At 40.3% G+C, this 13,604-nt stretch overlaps 1 protein-coding gene across 1 annotated transcript in view; it reads right to left on the bottom strand.

Annotated features, from left to right (window-relative positions):
* Positions 1-290: 290 nt before the first annotated feature.
* The window catches only part of TRMT9B (tRNA methyltransferase 9B (putative)), a 68,402-nt gene continuing 55,088 nt past the window's right edge, over positions 291-13,604 (bottom strand). Inside the window, exons 5-6 of the mRNA XM_025279151.3 lie at positions 9,428-9,601; positions 291-2,839 (exon numbers count right to left, since the gene is read on the bottom strand). Coding sequence (XP_025134936.2) covers positions 1,806-2,839; positions 9,428-9,601 — 1,208 coding nt within the window. The 3' untranslated portion in view covers positions 291-1,805. The remainder of the gene's footprint in view (positions 2,840-9,427; positions 9,602-13,604) is intronic.

Raw genomic sequence — 13,604 nt, 5'->3', positions numbered from 1 at the left:
TTGCTCAAAGCTTTTCTGGCGCCATCTAATGAACTGAGTTCCACGTAAGTGGTGGAACTTACATGGTGGCTTCCCTCCCAGAAAGCCATGACTTTAAAAACAGATTTCAAGCAACAAGGCTGGTAATGAAGATGTATGTGACAACGGATTTCAAGGAGAGGAAAAATCCATTCATAATAGAAGGGTCATCAAGCCTTAATTATAAGAATGTCTCTGACTCTGAGAACATTTCTTTCCAACAAAAACCCCACTTATACTCATGGCTTAATATCCTCATTTAAGAAATGGAAGACATTAAATTAAATTTTAATTTATATTCCACTTTTATGTCTGTTTTTATCATCCCTCTAATGCAGACTGTGTGCAGAACAATACAAATCATAGATCTCATTTCCACCCAACAGCCTCATCAACCGAAAAGGTGATGACACCATCTTATTTTGAGGCCAAGAGAGTAATAAACTTCAGTACTTTCAGATGCACATTAAAAATAATCCTTTAAACTTCTTTGAAAGTATCATCAGCATTTTTAGTTAGAGCACAATCACTGAAGAGAAAAAGTTATACAATTTTAGTAATTTCAGTGGAAAGCAAAACAAGAATTGGGTATCTTCCAGGTTTACAGTACCCATACAGTAAAAAGGCTTTTGTCAAGTGTTGATTCTCTCCTCATTAAGGAACTGTCTGAGACTGTATTCCTGGGTCAACTCATGCCTGCTTTTCCTAATCATAGCTATGTCTCAGTGTCCATGACATGGATATAAACAGATCCATGGTTAAAAGTAAACAGATGTGGTGATCAGGCAATGCCCACCTATCCATTTGTCTATAAAGTGGCAGAAATTGAACCTTTAGTTAGTAAGATTTGATTGTCTAAATTCTTACTACAACCATTAAAATGTAGTCCCTTTCAAGAGGATAAATGCCCAGATATTATTGTTTAAAATCCAATAGTTAGCCCTCCACCAAGTCCAAATATCTTGCACTTTAATGATCTACTTGTATCGAGAACCAAAATAAAATGCTGCTTCAACCAGATTTTTATTTTCTAAATATCCCTTCAGTGCATAAGAAAAGCATCATTCCCAGATGAAAATTCATTAGTCAGTCTTGGACCTTCCGTGACTGGATACTCCTGCTTCTAATAAGGTTCGAAAAATACCTCCTGGATGACTTGCAACATCTTCTAGTGCCCACATATCTACTCTGCAGGCTGACAGTGCCTTTAAAAGCCCTCTGGGCAACATCAAAAACCTTGTTATTTACTTACCTTGAAGCAAGCTCGCTTATCATTTAGAAAAGTTCTCAGAACCCTGCTTGTCTCTCTCCACTGTCTCTCACCTTTCTAAAGACTTTAAGCATAAGCAAGGCCTTGGCCATGAAATAATTGATCATATTTGTGAAGTGGTAAATTATAACTAGAGATAGGAATTACCCCCTTACTGCATACAAATGATGTTTTTACAAGGTATACTTAAAAGCAGAATCTTTTGAAATCACAATATAATACTGAAAAACATGTACACATGTATTGTTAGGGCAATTCGCCCATATTGGAGTTCATGTTCTATTGCTTCTTCAGATCTCTTCTATTAACCTTTAACCACAAAGACTTTGTCAGATGCTTTAGATAGCCAAGCACTGCGCTTGACTGAAAAGATGCTGAATTCATAGTCTGTAGAGAATCTAAATAGATTAAACACAGACCAAATAACAACATTGGATGTCAGTTCCAGGAACCACATCACAAACTCAGTGAGAAGAACGTGGTTCCTCTTTTGAAGGGCGTGTCTGAGATGATCCCATCAGTCACAGCTCTCCCTCTTCTCTGCAATGACACACCAGTTGCCGTGGTCGTTCCCAGAGCTCAGAATATGGAGCTCCGACACACTCTCCTTCAGCAGGCCACAGAGCTCACCTTCTCGAAACACGTGGTAATAACGCATAAAGGCTCTGGAATCCAAAACGTCAGGCTGTTGTTCTTCGACAGAAATGGCGTCCCCTGGGTTGGAGTCTGTGGAATCTGCTGCAGAAATCCTCCTCCATAATTTACTACCAGAAGTGGTGCCCTCTTCTAAGTTATCTTCATCCACGCAGCTCTCCTTAGCATTGGTGCCACTCAGAAAATTCCCATCTCCGTTTCTCCTTATGACTCCGGGATGGTCTCTGTTTAGGTGTTTGCATGTGGTGGGTGCCCTCAGCCACTCCCGAGGTCCTTGAGACGGCTCCACAAACACTTCCTCATCTAAATTTTGCTCTCCTGCTGACAAAGTCTCTGGATGACCTAAGTCGAAACTTGAGTGTCTTGAAGGCTGGATGGATATTGCGTTATTGACCCAACTTTCTGTGCTTTTCAGGGGTCTCACTTTTTCAATTTGCTTCCTCAGAGTGGATTCATCCAAAGATCTAGAGGAAAACCAGGAGCGAAACGATTTCCCCAGTGTGTTATAGAATCCGTTTTCTTCCTCGCCTTCCTTGGAAATATTTGCACAGCAGGTGCCAGCCAGAACAGAGTCACAGTCCACACTGTGGGACCGCTTCGAGTTGCAGCGCCCCTCAAAACACACGGAACAGTGACAGGCGGAGCAGGCCGGGTGGTAGGGATGGCCTCTTTCTGGGTGCCCACACTCCTGCTTTCTCCCCTGCTGGCCAGATTCCGAGAGGCGTTGGGAGCACAAGGCTTTGTTCCAGGGAACAAGCACGTCTTGCTTCTCAAAGTGCCGGTTCTTCTGTTCCATGGCCCAAACATAAATCATCAGCTGGCCCCCAGGAACTAGGACCCTGGCCATTTCTTTTATGGCTCTGATTCTTCTTTGTTTTGTAGAAAAATGATGTATGACTGAAAAAGAAGAAACTGGATCTCAATGTGTATACACATTTATAGACTAGTATTTTCTATATAAATACTAGTCGACACATTTATAGACTAGTGTTTTCCATATAACAGTGATGCAATTTTGATGAATACTGGAGTAGGTTACCATTTCTTCCTCCAGGGGATCTTCCCAACCTAGGGATTGAACCTGCATATCTTGCATCTCCTGCATTGGCAGGTGGATTCTTTTCCCATTGTGTCACCTGAGAAGCCCTTGACATGTTGTAAGTACTCCTTATTTCCTGCAGCTTGGGCAGATGGTAGAAATAGCACAGACCTGGTTTCATGAGAAGCATAATTTTTAACTTTGTTTCCTATATCGGCAGACCCTGGAGATGCTGTGGGTTTTCTTCCAGACCACTGGAATGAATAAAGTCACACAAATTCTTGGTTTCCCAGTGCATGTAAAAGTGATACTTACACTATACTGTAATCAGTTAAGTGTGCACTAGCATTATGCATTAAAAAACAATGTATGTACCTTAATTTAAAAATATTGCTAAAAACTGCTGACCATCACCTGAGCCTTCCGTAAGTCATAATTTTTTGCAGCACTACACCCAAGATCACAGGTCACCACGCAAAGATAATGATAATGAGAAAATTGAAAAGGTTACTAAAATGTGACACAGGGGCACAAAGTGAGCAAACGCTGTTGGCAGGACGGCGCCAGTAGACAACAGGCTCAGTGCAAGGTTGCCCCAACCTTCCATTTGTAAAAACGCAGTGTCCGCAAAGTGCAACAAAATGAGATATGCCTCTGCTTATTAGACAGCTGCTGCTGCTGCTGCTGCTGCTGCTAAGTCACTGCAGTCATGTCCGACTCTGTGCGACCCCACAGACGGCAGCCCACCAGGCTCCACCATCCTGGGATTCTCCAAGCAAGAACACTGGAGTGGGTTGCCATCTCCTTCTCCAATGCATGAAAGTGAAAAGTGAAAGTGAAGTCGCTCAGTCATGTCTGACTCTTAGTGACCCCATGGACCGCAGCCTACCAGGCTCCACTGTCCATGAGATTTTCCAGGCAAGAGTATTGGAGTGGGGTGCCATTGGCAACTAATCTTGGACAATTATGTAACTTCTCTGGACTCTGTCTCTTCATGTATAAGAAGACACCTAGAATAAACAATCTGTAAGGCCTCTTCCAGTTCTAAAATCCTGTGAATTTCGTTAGCCAGAAGAATGACCAGTGTGAATTAATACAATTTGAAAGGGAGAGCTAACCCTAAGTTAGGTAAATGTTCCCTAGCAGAATTCTATGAAATAACTTGTTTTAATGAATGATCTGTACTTCTGAAGCATCACAAGATTGACACCACTGGTTGATTAATACAGTTGGTTAATAATCAAGCAAGTGTAAGTAGAGAAAATGTTAAAAAAAAAATTTCTGTTTAGAAAATGCAAAGGTAAGCCATCCAACCTCCAAACCAAATGATTCCTTATAATTTTTAATAATGTTAATATAATATGAAATTGTATTTACTTAAGAAAAAGCAACTTACTGGTCACTGTTTTACTTGCAGTTCTTTGCAAGTTAAAATGAGAGTCAAGTGGGATTGCCTGTATCTAGTCTTAGGGGGGTTATTAGATGCATTTTTATCAAACAGGATTTAGAAAGTACTAGTCTGTTGTCTATGGGGTCGCACAGAGTCAGACACGACTGAAGTGACTTAGCAGCAGCAGCAGCAGCAGTCTGTGAGCTCCTAGAGTTTAATCACACTGTGTCAAGAAAAAACATCACATTATTTTTCCTCACACAAGCTTATCACTTATTTCAGGTAGGAAATTGGCTCTAAAGAGAGTCTGGACATTGCTGCTCAGATGTGAGTAGAGGGGCTGAAACAGTGCCTGTAACCTTAGCATAATGCAGAGGTACAAATAAATCTCTTTAGTTTCCACAGCACAGAGAGCTAGTAAATGTCTAAAATGAGATTATTATATAGATAAAGCTGTCAAAGCGAGGTTATCCAAGAGGCACACTTTGTGTTGTTCCCAATCAGGTTTGCTTTCCCATCAGCAGAGCACAAACCCTGGTTTCTCTTACTATACCATGCAGGAACCTAGAGGCCTGAGGTTCAAATGCATTTAAGTTAGTTATTTACAGCTGTGCTGGGTCTGCGTTGCTGCATGGGTTTTTCTCTAGCTGTGGCCACTCTCTGGTCGCAGTGCGCAAGCTGCTTATTGCGGTGGTCTTGTCGCAGAGCACAGGCTCCAGGCCTTGAGGCTTCAGCAGTTGCGACACAGGGGCTCAGTAGTCGCAGCTCCCGGGCTCTAGAGCACAGACTCAGTAGTTGGGGTACACGGCTTAGTTGCTCCCTGGCATGTCGGATCCTCCCAGATCAGGGATCAAACCTGTGTCTCCTGCACTGACAGGCGATTCTTTACACTGAGCCACCAGGGAAACCCTCAGATGCATTTAGAGAACAAGACACCAGTGTATTTTGTCCTGGATCTAGCAGTGACCAGCTTTGTGATTGTTGACTGATCACTTCACTTCACTAGGTGTCAGGCTAGTGACACTGAAGAATGAGCCCTTTGCAAAGATCAGTTTGAAAACTTACACTCTTTTTTTTTTTTTTTTTTAATTTTTTGATGTCTTTTTAAATTTTTGTTATTTTTTGGCCACACCATGCAGCAAGCAGGGCCTATGGGATCTTAGTTCCCCACCCAGGTCTCCAACCCAGGCCTCCTGCATTGGGAGTGCAGAATCTTAACCACTGGGCCACCAGGAAAGTCCCCCCCAGAGCTTACACTTCTTGAGTAGTGTCTTGGTCAATGAGCCAAAAGGGGGCAGAGAAGTCAGGACTGAATCAGATTTAGGAGAGCACTAACATTCAGATCTATGACTACTCCTGGTCGTTAATATCTCCCATAGCTTGCACCTAATTCACCCTGAAACTTCCATGGGTGTGTTTTCTAAACGTTGTTGATCCTTGTCACCTGTGGATTCTGTATCCACAAGTTCGCTCACTCGCTAAAATTTTTTTATAACTTCAGAACTCTGTACGCTCAGCATTTTTGTGGTCATTCCTTGACGTGCATAGAACAAACCAAAAGTTGAGCTTCCCAAGGCACGTGTTCCCAGCTGGGGTCTGAGGAGGAGCTGATCCGTTCCCGTCTCAGCTCTCGTAGTGTCAACAAGTGTCCTTTTCACAGTCTATTTAGTGCCGCATGTTTTGCATTTTTGTGTTTTTGTTCATGATTTCTCTGTTGATTAATTGACAAAAATATTGTGACCAGAGGCTCACAAGAACCTAATCCTGTATTTCCCCTGGGAGCAACGGTTTGGTATTTGTTAACTCAGTGTTCACAGGACATTATAGAACATAACTTCCGTGACTAATTAGAATTGACTGTATTCTTGTGTTTTGACTGTGAGAGGGGGAAAAACACCATTAAAATAGGATGATTTTAATACAGTAATGTCTTTTTAGCAGACTTTATAGGCCTTCAACATTTTAGGATTCTTGGCTTCAGAAGTTTTGTTTTTAAGGAAGAATATCTTTATACTTTTCATTCCTTAATATTGCTTATGTGATAATCCGTTTTAATACCATAATTTCACCCGGGAAATATCTGAATCTTTTATATATTTAACATATAATACTAAGTAACTTTTAAGCCAGATGTTTTAGAAAAAGAAAAACGTATAATACATATAAAATGTATTATACATGCCTATACACACATTTTCTATTAAGAAACATTGTAAATAAGTGGGACTTAAAGATGTATTTATATGAATTAGCAATGTCAGGAAACTGTGTTGAATTTTAAAGAATAGAGAAGTCCCTTGTTGTTTAAAAATCATAATTTAAAGGCAAAAGTAGCACTTGGTGTATGTTTCCTGTAGGATAGGGTGTTAATTGAACACATGGGTAGGTCGAATTCAGCGACTGGATTCCAGAATCATATGAGGTTACACATAGTCATCTTAAAAGTCCTGTTATATCTTGGTATTTTATGATGTATTGTTATTTAATTTTTCAGGTGTGTCTCATTTGACTATAAGTATTTGGAATCCATGGGTTTAGTAGGGTTTGGTCATGCCACCTGAAGAACTAGAAACTGCAGAGAGGTCAGAGAAGTGCTTGCTCTTCTTTTGTTTACTTTAGTTGTAGAATTTCTACGGCCAGCTACCTACAAACAGGCTGTGCTGCTGAACCTATAAAGTCTATAAAGGCCTATAAAGTCTGCTAAAAAGACATTACTGTATTAAAATCATCCTATTTTAATGGTGTTTTTTTCTCCTCTCACAGTCAAAACATGAGAATACAATCAGTTCTAATTATTCACAGAAGTTATGTTCTGTAATGTCCTGTGAACACTGAATTAACAAATACCGAACCATTACTCCCAGGGGAAATACAGTAGAAGCAGAATTTTACAACCTCAGCACTATTGGCATTTTTAAACAAGCTGGATAATTCTTTATTGCAAGGCAGTGGGGACCAAGTAGACAACAGTTGAACATAACAATGCTCAGTTGTGACAACCAAAAATGCCTCCAAACGTTGACAAATATCCCCTGAGAGTGGGGTACAATATAATCTCAAGTTGAGACCCACTGGCATGAAAAGTTGGTTTACACCATTTCAATATATGGACAAATTTTTATAAAAATTTTATCATCCTATTCTTAAAGTAAGTAGAAAGACTGTTTCTTTTTGTTATCTGTCAGTAAAACATAAGGAATGTATAATTGGGTTTGATGCTTACCCTCTCATATTATTATTAAGAGACATGGAAAATATATATTTATATATTTAAAAATAGTAAAAATATATTTCTTCATGTTAAGCAAGAAATACCAACATACAGCATTCCAAATAGGGAAGTAAATCTATATGGACATAGGAGAGACAGTTTAGTGAAATTTCTCCTAGTTCTAAATGTAAAAACTAACTGGAAAATGACCACAGTTCATAAAAACACATGCTGGGTTTCCACTGAAGGAAACGTTTTTCACTGAAGATGGCAGTCAGCTGTTCTCATTTCCTCCTTGGGCAGGAGACTTCAGCTGAATGAAAAGAAGGACTCAACATTGTACAACATGGAGCATTTTCTGAAAGAGCAAAGTTGGTCAGTAGTCCCACACCCCAGCAGTGGTTCAGCAGCACAGCCTGTAGGGTAGCTGGCCGTAGAAATTCTACAACTAAAGTAAACAAAAGAAGAGCAAGCACTTCTCTGACCTCTCTGCAGTTTCTAGTTCTTCAGGTGGCATGACCAAACCAAAAACTTTCTTCCTACTGAAGATTCAGAGGACAGTGTAGTGTTTCTTGGTTCAACAAGAATCCCTTCTCTTGATTCTTACAACCAAATGAAGTTAACAGTTTCAAAAGCAGAGAAGCAGGGCTGTCAAAGAGCAGGTTTCCATGACAACCATCTCTTGCCAGTCCTAACTGGTTCCAAGGTCATGACATCCAGGTCTGCATCCCCTCACTTTGCAAATATACAGTCCCCAATTAGTGTGAATAAATTGATTTCTTGTTTATTTCAGGAGAGAGCAAATAGTCTGTATGTTTATTAATATCTAGCAGTTTTGTATAGATTCACCTTGCTTTGATAAAGCTTGTTATATTCAAATATGTTAATTATTTTAAAAGTGTGTTGGAGGAAATAATTTGCCTTGCACGAGATTTCTCACTTTGAAAAAGAATTTGCCATGATATTCCCTTACATAGCATGATTCTCTAGCATATTTAAATATGACTAACATACTAGGTTTCAGGAATACATGTATTGGGTAAAATGAGCCTTGTGCTCAGTCACTCAGTTGTGTCCGACTCTTTGCGACCCCATGGACTGTCAGGCTCCTCTGTCCATGGGATTTTCCAGGCAAGAATCCTGAAGTGGGTTGCCATTTCCTCCTCTAGGAAAATGAGCCTTATCTGTACATATTGCAGGCGTGGATTTTTGCGGTTTCTTTTCATTTTTGGCATGTGTATTTTATGGGCACACTTGTTGGGAGAATATGACAGGTGTATTCCCTAGATTTTTGAATGATCTCTGACAGTGAGAGAACGGGGGGGCAATGTAAAACCAGTGCAGTCTGGGACCAGGCGGGGCTGTCTTCCCCAGAGACTTCTGTACCATGAGTGGCAGGTTGGTGACATCCTTCCAGTGACAGTCAGTGTGTTACTCTTAGAATATTCTGCTAGTAAAGGCCACACTTGTGAGCTGAAAAAAGTAGTATGACTTGTAGACATCTGCTTCACATTGTAAGAAGCTGGCTTCATTTCAGTAGAGCAAAGTACTGTTTTCAGTGAGTACAACCCTAATAGTTTGTTGTTCATAAGTGGAAGAAACTGGAGTGAGTCATCCAAAAGAGGAAAGCAACAGTTTGAGGGTCAAACTAGATAAAAGAATCTCATGTACCACTGTAAGGACACTTGAAATTAAATAATTCAGTTGAAATGCTTTTTTAAAAATTAGATAAAATGAATTACATGGATCTTTCTACAAAGAATGGAGGTTGAGTTGTGAGAGTGTCCTCAACCAGGTAGCGTTATTCTCACGGTGAAGAGCGACCCTGTGGTGGGGTTGCCTTACCGCCTATGGAGATGATGGCATCGAAGCCCTGATCCCTGAAGGGGAGGTTCAGGTTGTCACACACCGTGACTTCACAGCCTCTGCTCCGGGCAATCTCGACCAGTGGTGCACAGTAGTCACAGCCCAGGGTGTGCACCTGGCTGTTCACTTTCAGATACTTTCCAGTCCCACAACCTGTAAGAGAAAAATCTGTGTTACACGCTATCCTTAGTGGAAAATGCAATACTGTCGGTTACTTTGTCTTGCTGCTGCTGCTGCTAAGTCGCTTCAGTCGTGTCCGGCTCTGTGCGACCCTCTGGACTGCGGTCCACCAGGCTCCTCCATCCGTGGGATTTTCCAGGCAAGGGTGCTGGAGTGGGGTGCCATTGCCTTCTCCGTACTTTGTCTTAGGGAATAGCAATAACTTGATACAGGCCAACCTTGGAGATATTGCTGGTTCCATTCCCGACCATGGCATTAAAGCAAGTGTTGCAATAAAGTGAGTCACGCGACATTTTTTTGGCCTCTTGGTGCATTTAGAAATGGTGTTTACACTGTAGTCTTTTCAGCGTGCAGCAGCATTAAGTCTACAAAAACCATGTACATACCCCATTTTTAAAATAGTATATGGCTGAAAAATGTTCACCATCATCTGAGCCTTCAGCAAGTCATAAATGTTTCTTCTGGTGGAGGCTTTGAAATACAGGGAGAATCACCACAATGTGACAGAGAGACACAAAGTGAGCAAATGCTCTTGGAAAAATGGCACCAGTAGACTAGCTCAGGCCAGGTTGCCACAAACCTTCAGTTGGTGCCAAACACAATACAGTATCTGGGAAGTGCAATAAAACGAGGTCTGCCTCGCTGGCCAAGACAGAACCCAGCATGGACTGAAGGTGCACACAAGCGAAAAGCCTCAGAGAGCAGGGCATGTTTGTACATAGAGAAGAGGAAATGGAAGTGGGAAAAGGAAACATTATTTATTGACTGTTTAATAAGGTCATGTCTATAGGGGTTTCTTAACATGACAGCAAGAAACGTCAGCTGGCCCCCAGCAGATAGTAATAGTTCCTAGTATTATTATTTAAATATAATTAAATATTAATATATAATATTAATAGTATTATTAATAATAGTAGTGCTATTATTATTCATCCTATTATTAATAATAATAGTTCCCTAGTATTCTAGTGATAGGATCCAGTCTCTTTATAAGTTACTTTCACATACATATTTCTCTAGATTTATGTGTTCTGGGCATTTAGTCTTGTGTTATCAAAACTTCTTACCACTTGCTGCTATGCAACTTGCAACTTGCTGCTTGCAACTTTTCAACTTCTATAACCACTTATAAAATAAGTTATACAATGGAACGGGCGTTTCAGAAATTTAAAATTTGAATGAAGAAAGGGTTTCAGTATCTTTTTATCCAATCTGTTGTCAGTGCTAGCTCTTGTAAGTTTATTTTTAAAAGAACTTCTTTATTTGTCCACTTATGGCTGTGCTGGGTCTTCGTCACTGTGCGCGGGCTTTCTCCAGTTGCGGAGAGTGGGGGCCAGTCTTCGTTGCCGTGCGCTGGCCTCTCGCTTGCTGGCTTCTCTCGTTGCAGCTCCCGGGCTCTAGAGCACCAGCTCAGCGCTGATGGCTTGCCCTGTGGCATGTCGGGTCCTCCTGGACCAAGGATCAAACCTGCGTCCCCTGCGCTGGCAGGCAGATTCTCAACCACTGGACCACCAGGGAAGTCCTCTAACAAAGAACCATTTTTTTCTTAAATAGACCAGTTTTGACATTCACTTTCCGGTGGCAGAGACCCAGATAATTCAAGGTTCACACAGCACATAGATTTAGATCAGTCAGATTTCCCTGATATTATCCTGAAGAAGCTAGTGACATAAAGAAATGGTCATCTTGAAACAAAACCTTCCGTGGTCTAGTGCCTAGTATTCTGTTCTAGTGCAGACATATCATCTGTTTCTTTTTTCACAAATATTTAAAGATCTCATAAGCTCATTAGAGCTTATATCCCTGCCTACTGGCATTGGCTGTAGATTTTTTTGCCTGAAAGATAGCTACCACTATTCAAAGATGATTCCGTTGCTGCTTTTGAAATACATCACAACACTCTTTGATGATAACTCCTAAATAGGAGCTATTCAAAATTATATGAGACACTAAAAACATAATTAAGATTCACCAATGCCACCTGAGACAGTGGAGAGCTTGTGAATAAAAAATAAGATTTCCAACTTTATTATTTCAGTGTAAATGATTGAGGTCTTAGAAATATTTTAGATCTCATAGCCATACTCCCTAAGAATGCTTTTGAGAAAAAGGATCCAATATGTGAGAGCAATCATGGGGAAAATATAACCCATAAAGTATTTTAAGATTGAAATCCAAAGCATTTCAAAGATAATGCTCGTATTTTAAGAAAAATAACCTTGTAAATTTTTCTCTGTTTTGGACTGGCTCAGGGGATACATTTAGAAAAATAAAAGGGGAAATTACTTCCAAAATACTAATAAAAACAGCTTCATGGAATGTTAGAGCTAGAGGGATGTGTTCAGAGTGCATCTGGTAGCAATGAGGAAACTGAGGTCTTCTTAAATCTTATCATCTCCTGAAGTGTTTCCAGTGCCCCTGATGCCCTTGATCTATCCCATATTCATTTCTTGGTGTGTGTGGGGGGATGCTGTGCTCTTCTGCTTGCAGGGATCTTAGTTCCTTGACCAGAATTGAACCCTGAGCACTGAGTCCAAACCATTGGACCACCAGGGAATTCCCTCATGTTCATTTCTAACAGCATTCTTCTTTTTTGTTGTTGTTATGAATACCTTTTCTCTTTTAAATTGAATTGCTTTACAATGTTGTGTTAGTTTCTGCTGTACAACGCAGTGACTCAGCTATAAGTATACACATATCCCCTCCTTCTTGGACCTCCCTCCAACCCCAAGCCTCTAGGTCATCATAGGGCAGTGAGCTGAGCTCCCTGGGATATCCAGAAGCTTCCCACTAGCTCTCTGTTTTACACATCATAGTGTATGTAGGTCTGTGCTGCCCTCCCAATTCGTCCAACACGGCATTCATTTTTAAGGATAGTAATGGGACTCCTGAATACAGTGCAGTTATCTGTTTCCTAAGTGCAGACATGGAAGTGCTAGAGAGGGGAGATTTTATCCTAATGAGGAAATGAAGAATACTGCCAAGCCTAGTCACCCCATTATCTTAAACAAACAAGAAGTAAATCAGAACACTTTTGATTCGGCAGCTCCTGTACACAGCAGTCATGCTCCTATACAAAATCTCATTAAATGATAACCTCCTGCAGAGCGACAATAGCAGGTGTCTGCGTGCTTCCGTCCCCCTCTATTCCGTATTCTGCACCACAGTAGAGCTAAGGAAGAAAACAGATAATTGCCTCAGTTCAGCAAGATGTTTTGGCCCATGGTGAGTAAGTACTTGCTAGAAATAATTAATCTGAATGTTCCCTCCGAAGTTTGCAGAAAGAGCTACATTTTTTAAATTGAAGTGTTTTTTGTTTTGTTTTGTTTTGTTTTTTTTCATTTTGGCTAAGACCTTATCTGAAAGAGAATTCTCTTTTCCTCTGGGAAAAGGAAGAATACAGCCTATTTATTTCTCCTAAACCTTTTGAAGTCAGAGATGAGGGAATATGTTTTGTTCTGTAGGCATGGTGCCTGCCCCTTAGTAGGAGCTCTAAATTTTTATTGACTCAGAGAAGAAATGGTAATTAGAGAATGACTTAGCAAAATAAGTCTGACCACAGAATATGGGAAAAATAATTGAGAGTTAAAAGGCAAAGAGGAACTTTGATTATTGAAAATTAGTTTTAGTTTATGTACACATAAGTGTACAAAAATAAAAATTTCAATCCTGTTAGGATAGTTGTCTCTGATGTCAGGTAAAAAGGTCACCTTGCTCAGAAAGGAATATAGCTCTAGTCTTTATTTTGCTTCTAAACTAATAAAAGTAAAGATTTTAACCCAAAGAACACCCACCATGTATCATGTTCTTTTTAAATATTATAGTCTATTCATAATTTATCAGTTTAAGACTTTGTTGAGTTGAGAGAAATACGAGTTTTATATATAAGGATAATGTGTTGGAGAAGACTCTTGAGAGTCCCTTGGACTGCAAGGAGATCCAACCAGTCCATCCATTCTGAAGGAGATCAGCTCTG

Source organism: Bubalus bubalis, chromosome 1 (genome assembly GCF_019923935.1).
Source record: "Bubalus bubalis isolate 160015118507 breed Murrah chromosome 1, NDDB_SH_1, whole genome shotgun sequence".
Taxonomy (NCBI): domain Eukaryota; kingdom Metazoa; phylum Chordata; class Mammalia; order Artiodactyla; family Bovidae; genus Bubalus; species Bubalus bubalis.
The sequence above is the reverse complement of the archived record's forward strand: the minus strand, read 5'-3'. Positions and strand labels throughout refer to the sequence as shown.